The sequence below is a fragment of the Charadrius vociferus genome, unplaced genomic scaffold (assembly GCF_000708025.1).
Source record: "Charadrius vociferus isolate BGI_N301 unplaced genomic scaffold, ASM70802v2 scaffold399, whole genome shotgun sequence".
In the NCBI taxonomy this organism is placed as follows: Eukaryota; Metazoa; Chordata; class Aves; order Charadriiformes; family Charadriidae; genus Charadrius; species Charadrius vociferus.
This window is the reverse complement of record NW_009653080.1, coordinates 101,099-108,870: the sequence shown is the minus strand read 5'-3', so window position 1 is coordinate 108,870 and position 7,772 is coordinate 101,099. Positions and strand designations below refer to the sequence as shown.

General features: G+C 56.3%; 1 protein-coding gene across 1 annotated transcript in view; it reads left to right on the top strand.

The window, feature by feature from the left end:
* Window positions 1-7,772, top strand: part of SHF (Src homology 2 domain containing F) — an 11,837-nt gene that overhangs the window by 3,121 nt on the left and 944 nt on the right. Inside the window, exons 3-4 of the mRNA XM_009893124.1 lie at window positions 4,887-5,058; window positions 5,374-5,493. Coding sequence (XP_009891426.1) covers window positions 4,887-5,058; window positions 5,374-5,493 — 292 coding nt within the window. The remainder of the gene's footprint in view (window positions 1-4,886; window positions 5,059-5,373; window positions 5,494-7,772) is intronic.

The window sequence follows — 7,772 nt, the reverse complement described above, 5'->3', positions numbered from 1 at the left end:
GGGGGCTGCGGCCGGTGCTCACCGCGACCCTGCCGTGCTGCCCCACCGGCACTGAGATGCTGCGATGCCTCGGAGCTTGCCCCTCCGTGCCTGGCAGGGCTCTTTTGCCTGCGGGTGCTGCCAGACATCCACCCTCCTCCTCCTCCTCCTCCTCTTCCTCCTCCTCCGCCTCCTCCACCTTCCCCCAGCTCCTCCTGCCTCGTCTGCTTGTCCTGCGCCAGGCGCCAGACGTTTGTCCTTGCCTTTTCTGCGTCTTCTCCGTCTCCGCCATGCCTCTTTGCATGCGGCAGTCACGCTGCACCGGGGGATTATTCGGCAGCAGAGTTATTACCGTCTCTTTTGTTCTCTTTGCCTCCAAATTCCCAGCGTTTGATGGCTGCTTTTGCGGTCTTCTCGACAACTGCGCTGAGCACTTAGCTGATGTTTTCTTGCGACTCTTTACTACCCAGGTCCCTTACAGGTGTGGTAGCAGCTAATTCAGACCCCGCTGCTGCAGTTGAGAGTTGGGTTTTTTTTTTTTCCCCCTCTTTGTCATTTAGCCCTGCTCCGTTTCCTCCGCTGTTTTATTACCTTGCTGCTCCGTGGCAGGAGGTCCCTCTGGATTCTTCGCGCTTGCATTCGCTATCCGGAACAGCTAAATCTCCCCGGACGCACTTTGTCATCTCAGGTTTGCCTTGTGGTGAAGCCCCTTTTGTGCGTGCTGAGCGGCAGAGCCCCCGTGTAAATCCCCCGTGGGCTCTGCTGCCAGTCTCGCTTGTGAAAGCCAAATATCACTGCTTCTCTTTTAACCTGTTATTAATATTTTAAGGACCTTGCTCTCATGCTGTGGTGGATTAGGGTTTCACCAAGAACATTGGCGGCGGGGGGTGGGGTGGGGGGGAGATCGTCGAAAGCTCCCCAGGATTTTGAGGTTGGGCTGCTCCTGCGGGGAACAGGGACGGATCTGTGAGACGTGACTTTTTTTCCCCCTCTGTGAACCAGCGGCTGTGCCCCGGCGCTCTGTGTCTGCCCGTGCGTCACTAACGCTGCTCCTGGTAGGCACTGCGATGTGCCAGGTGCAGATGTCTGATTTCCTTATCTGCCATTACCCAGATCCCCGCAGAGCTTCGTAAAGAAAAAAACAAAACAAAACAAAACCCCAGTATGGCTTTTGCTGCCTCCCGGGTGGGTTTGAGCACAAAGCTGCCCATGACAGCCGATTTCACTGCTGATGGCCGGGGCTGCGGCAGGGTACCGTCCCAAACCCGCAGGGATGCTACCAGATCAGCCCCAAAAAACGGAAGATCTTGGCAGGGGGAAAACTTCCCGATCCTCTTCCTACAATGATTGCAGGTGTCAAGAAAAATTAATTTCTCCGCTATGCAGCCTCTTCTCTTCCCCCACCATTTATTATCCCCGTGGTTGCTCTGACATGCATCCTGCTCCTGATGAACACATCAGTTTGTCATTTTTCCTGGTTTTAGCTACACAGAATCTCTTCCCCCCCTCGACTTGCTTTGTTGTGTTAAGTTTATCTTGCCAGAGTTTTGTCTTATTTGCTGCTTCCCCTGTCTGGGGGGTGACTCAAACTCCTTGAAGGATGTCTTCTCTACTCCTAGGGGCTTGTTTTTAATATCCTGTTTAATCATGCACATGCCTCTGCCTCTCTCTGACAGGTGCAATGCATTCCTTCTGAGCCTCTGACGGGATGACTTTGTGCCGCCAGCAAACACTTCGGTGTTTTGATTGCCTGGCTTTTTAATGATCGCCCTGATTTTTTTTTTTTTTAAGGGCGACGAGCTGAAATGGAAGCCTGGGTGTCACGTACAAGGGCGAGCCTGGCCGGCGGAGAGCCAGCCCACTGCAGAGGCAGGGCTTGTCAAACCTCAGTGCTGGGCACCCTCCTCCCCATGCTCCTTCTTGGGGTCGCGGCGGGGGTGTTTAAGCTGCACTTAAGCTGCTGAGGATTTTGGCTGGGTTTCCTTCTGGCTGCCTTCCTCTCTTCTTGGTGCCGGGGGGAGGCGGAGACCTGCGAAGGGCCCAGACAAGGTGTCCCTCAAATAGCCACCTTAGAGGATGCTCTGCTAGAGAGAAAAACGTCCCTCTCTGGGTATTTTTCGCCTCTGCCCTGCAGCAGGGTGGTCTCAGCATCGCCCTGCGATTGCCTCCTCCTCCAGCAGCCGGGGAGCCGCTGGAGGGGAACCTGCCCAGCGCGGGACATCCCACCCGTGCTCAGGCTCGGCCACCTCCAGGGCAACTGTGCCTCCGTGGCGTCAGCCACCGGCAACCTGCCGTCAAGGCAGCTGTGCCTGATCGATAAGTAATTTGTGCGAGGGGGCTGGTGTTGCAGGGGAGCAATAATGAACTCTCTGGAGGAGGGAGAAAACAATATTGTTAATGCTGAAATCATCCCGCACGGAAATAACCGTCGGCGGGAGGCTTGGTCCCCGGGGCACGTCTTGGCTAATCCTCCCCCTCCATCGCTCGCCGGGTGGCACACACCGGGCCACAGCGCTTTGTTGGTGTGCGGGGACCTGCGGCTGGGCTGGTGCGGGGCAGACGGCTGCGTCGGGGGGCACCTTGCAGGCAAAATGTCCCCTTCCCACCTCGGGGAATTATTTTTTTTTTTCACCTTAGGAGGTTAACTTGTGCCAGCAGAAATGTGTGCGTTGTTTCCAAACTGACTGCTCCCTTTAGCTCTATCTTTTTTTTTTTTTTTCAAATTTAATTGATTTTTTTTTTTTTTTTAATCAAGATTGGAGAGCCTCTCCTTAGTGCTTCTCACTTAACTCTATGCTGCAACCGCTGTGTCTCTGGTTGCATTAGCTAAACCCCTCTGAGCTTTTGAAACCTCCTTGGAAAATACATCCAGGGGCTCTGGTGCTGCAAGGACCCCGCTCCTGGCGTGGTGGGGACTCAACCCTGTCCATGCTGGGGCACCGAGGTCCAAGACCCTGGCTTAGAGGAGGGGGGACAGGGTAGCACCAGGGGACCCAGCGTGATGTGACGTGGCTCTGGCTCTTTCTACGGGCTCCCTCCGTGGCGGGGAGGTGGGGAAGCTGGGAGCCCAGCCTCTCCCCACCACCGGCTGCAACATCTGTCTCTCTTGCAGGTCCGTCGGAGGGACTGGGGTACGGTCGCCCCTCGCCTAGGGCTGCCCCAAGGCCCGGCCCCAGCAGCCTCAAGAGCACCAAGACGCTGATGGCTGAGCCTGGGCCCTTCCTCGGGGAGAGGATTGACCCTGCCTTGCCCCTGGAGAGCCAGTGGTGAGTCCTGTCCGCCCCGAGTGGTTGCCCGACCCCTCTGCCTGCCCTGGCATCCCTATGGCCATGCCACGAGGAGCCCTGGGGCAGTGCTGCTTCTTCCTTTCTTCCCTGGCCCCGCATTTCTGCCTGCTTGTCCCTGCCACCCATCTCGCAGTCGTGCTGTCCCCCAGCCCTGGCGGTGCCACCCGCATCCCTCCTTCCGACCGTGGCCGCCATCCCCCGGCGGTGCTGGCATTGCTGCTGCCCTGGGGGTGAATCCCTGCCCCAGGGTGTCTGCGCTCTGCCTGGCACAGCCGGTCCCTCTCCTGCCTCCAGCTGGTACCACGGGGCCATCAGCCGGACGGATGCCGAGACCCTGCTGAGGCTGTGCAAGGAGGCCAGCTACCTGGTGCGCAACAGCGAGACCAGCAAGAACGACTTCTCCCTCTCCTTGAAGTGAGTGAGACCGCACAGGGCTTGTGGGAGGGGTGGCTGCACCTGCAGTGGTGCCGTGGGTGACCCCTCGCCAGTGGGTGCCCCAATGAGGACGTGTGCCCGCGGTGGTGGGGTAACTCTGCGATGGCCACGGGGGAAAGGTCAGAAGTGGCTGGAATATGAAGTCAGCACTTCCCTGTGGTGTGGCACAGGCTTCTGGTTTGGGGGGTCTGGCAAAAGTATCACTCCAGAGGGCTTGTGGATCTGGAGGCACGCTGGTCTTCCCTTGGCACCGCGAGTGATCCCTCGGACGGATAAAATGATGTGCTCACTTGAATGTATCTGGTTAGAGCTCGTTACCCCCGTTTTTTTTTTTTTTTGTTGGTAGCTTAGTTTCATGGGAAAATCAAGTTAGTGTGATCCCATTGTTGGTGGAAACGCGGGTGCCCATCCCTGCCTCCCCAGCCCACGGAACCGTAGAAGCCCTTGCTCAGCCGTGCTCTAGAGAGGGATGCTTTGGTTTTGCAGCAGGGAAACCTCAGCCTCATGGCACGGCTTGGTTTCCGCTCAGGTTTTTGGGGTGGGGGGGATCTTTGCATCCTCCCCAAGTTCTCCAGATTGCCTTAGTGCCAAACTGCCCGAAGCATCACCATGCGTGTCCTGCCAGGGAGAAGCTGCCCATAGCTCCTCATCCAGCTCTTTCAGGACTCCTGGCACAGCCTGAACCCACGAAATCAAAGCTGTTACTGCTCTGAAGGTGATGATGGATTAGCAAATACCTTCTTGCCCTCCTGCCGGACGAGTATGTCAGCTCTGATCCTGGCAAATGTGAGAAAAGTATTTATTGAGCACTTCAGTTGTCTCCATCCAGCAGCGTGCCATGTATCGCTATGCTTTTCTCAATATATTTTAAGTTTCCCCGGTGGTCTCTGTTACCTGCATTGCTCCCTGGTGGTTTCAGCCTCTCCCGTTTATTTCCCAGGGACACAATTGTGAATTAGATTTTGCTCCATCTCTCTCTGTATTTTTTTTTAATGCTTTTTTTCTGCCTTCAACACCAAGCCAGGACAGGTCTTTAGCTGAAAATATTTTTTCTGCCTTATTCTGCACTTGCAGCTTTTAGATCAGACAACAAACCTTTCCAGAAAACCTGCGGGGCGGGGGGTTGGGGAGGCTGGAAGCCCAGCCTCTCCCCACCACCGGCTGCAACATCTGTCTCTCTTGCAGGTCCGTCGGAGGGACTGGGGTACGGCCGCACCTCGCCCTGCCGGGAGGAGAAGACTAGGGCTGCCCTCAGGCACGGCCCCAGCAGCCTCAAGAGCACCAAGACGCTGATGGCTGAGCCTGGGCCCTTCCTCGGGGAGAGGATTGACCCTGCCTTGCCCCTGGAGAGCCAGTGGTGAGTCCTGTCCGCCCCGAGTGGTTGCCCGACCCCTCTGCCTGCCCTGGCATCCCTATGGCCATGCCACGAGGAGCCCTGGGGCAGTGCTGCTTCTTCCTTTCTTCCCTGGCCCCGCATTTCTGCCTGCTTGTCCCTGCCACCCATCTCGCAGTCGTGCTGTCCCCCAGCCCTGGCGGTGCCACCCGCATCCCTCCTTCCGACCGTGGCCGCCATCCCCCGGCGGTGCTGGCATTGCTGCTGCCCTGGGGGTGAATCCCTGCCCCAGGGTGTCTGCGCTCTGCCTGGCACAGCCGGTCCCTCTCCTGCCTCCAGCTGGTACCACGGGGCCATCAGCCGGACGGATGCCGAGACCCTGCTGAGGCTGTGCAAGGAGGCCAGCTACCTGGTGCGCAACAGCGAGACCAGCAAGAACGACTTCTCCCTCTCCTTGAAGTGAGTGAGACCGCACAGGGCTTGTGGGAGGGGTGGCTGCACCTGCAGTGGTGCCGTGGGTGACCCCTCGCCAGTGGGTGCCCCAATGAGGACGTGTGCCCGCGGTGGTGGGGTAACTCTGCGATGGCCACGGGGGAAAGGTCAGAAGTGGCTGGAATATGAAGTCAGCACTTCCCTGTGGTGTGGCACAGGCTTCTGGTTTGGGGGGTCTGGCAAAAGTATCACTCCAGAGGGCTTGTGGATCTGGAGGCACGCTGGTCTTCCCTTGGCACCGCGAGTGATCCCTCGGACGGATAAAATGATGTGCTCACTTGAATGTATCTGGTTAGAGCTCGTTACCCCCGTTTTTTTTTTTTTTGTTGGTAGCTTAGTTTCATGGGAAAATCAAGTTAGTGTGATCCCATTGTTGGTGGAAACGCGGGTGCCCATCCCTGCCTCCCCAGCCCACGGAACCGTAGAAGCCCTTGCTCAGCCGTGCTCTAGAGAGGGATGCTTTGGTTTTGCAGCAGGGAAACCTCAGCCTCATGGCACGGCTTGGTTTCCGCTCAGGTTTTTGGGGTGGGGGGGATCTTTGCATCCTCCCCAAGTTCTCCAGATTGCCTTAGTGCCAAACTGCCCGAAGCATCACCATGCGTGTCCTGCCAGGGAGAAGCTGCCCATAGCTCCTCATCCAGCTCTTTCAGGACTCCTGGCACAGCCTGAACCCACGAAATCAAAGCTGTTACTGCTCTGAAGGTGATGATGGATTAGCAAATACCTTCTTGCCCTCCTGCCGGACGAGTATGTCAGCTCTGATCCTGGCAAATGTGAGAAAAGTATTTATTGAGCACTTCAGTTGTCTCCATCCAGCAGCGTGCCATGTATCGCTATGCTTTTCTCAATATATTTTAAGTTTCCCCGGTGGTCTCTGTTACCTGCATTGCTCCCTGGTGGTTTCAGCCTCTCCCGTTTATTTCCCAGGGACACAATTGTGAATTAGATTTTGCTCCATCTCTCTCTGTATTTTTTTTTAATGCTTTTTTTCTGCCTTCAACACCAAGCCAGGACAGGTCTTTAGCTGAAAATATTTTTTCTGCCTTATTCTGCACTTGCAGCTTTTAGATCAGACAACAAACCTTTCCAGAAAACCTTCTTCTGGAAGGTTTTTTTTTCTTTTTTTGGTCAGAATTTTTACTGACGTTTTCATTTTTCTCAATATTTTTCCCTTGCCCTGGCTTGCGAGCGATTTTGCCACCTCCCCAGAGGAGACTGCAGCCCGTCCAGGAGCTGCTCCGGGCACTGCCTGTCCACCGTGTGCCTCTCTTGCAGAGAGCCTGCAGCCTCGGGAACGTGATTTTTACTCCTTTGCCTTTTTCTGTAGAGCCTTTTCAAGGAAAATCCCCCGGGATGCTTTTTATATAGCTGTAAGCTGGCTGTCTGTGTCTCTTGCTATTTTTTTTTTTTAATTCAACTCTTTCTTTCTTTTCCTTGAAGAAGGAGGCGCAGCCGAGGAGATGGTCTGAAAGGGAGCTCTGGTGCTGACCTAAAGCCCTTTTGTGCTGCTTTAAAGGAAAATATGCACAAGAGAGAGCGGCAGGAGCGGCTGTACCCATAGCTGTGTCAGGTGGCCAGAAGGATTTAACCCTGCCGTGACAGTCCTGGCTGGTCCAGGCTAGGCAGCCTCACATCGCCCGCCGTGGGCAGAGTTGGAGTGTCATAGAATCGCAGAACGGTTTGGGTTGGAAGGGACCTCCAAAGGCCATCTAGCGCAACCCCCCTGCTGTGGATGGGGACATCTTCAACCAGACCAGGTTGCTCAGAGCCCCATCCAACCTGGCCTGGAATGTTCCCGGGGATGGCATTGCCTCAAACGCTCTCCCATCCCTGCTGCTGGCTGTGAGGCTGTTGGCTTTGTCCCATATCTCCGTCACATCCCTGAGCTTGCGACAAAAACCCGTGGAGAGATTTGGGCAAAACACAACCGGCATCATCTCTCCATGGACCTGTGTGGCAGTGCTCGGGCTCTGTACCGGCACTGATCCTTCACTGGGGTGCTGCGCAGCACCCGTGGGCGGCTCTGTGTGCATGTTAGCGGTGTGACTGTGTGTATGTGTGCGCGCGCAGGATAAACCCATGCACCTTCACGCGGTGCAGCCCCCGCGGCTCTTCCCTGCGCCCTGCCGCTGGGACATGGCTATCGCTTTTCCTTGGCTGCTGGCTGACGGGCTGTGGCTCTCCCCCCTCCCTACCCTCCCCTGGGGGAAGCCGGCTCCTTGCCTCTTCACCCTAAATGGATTGCA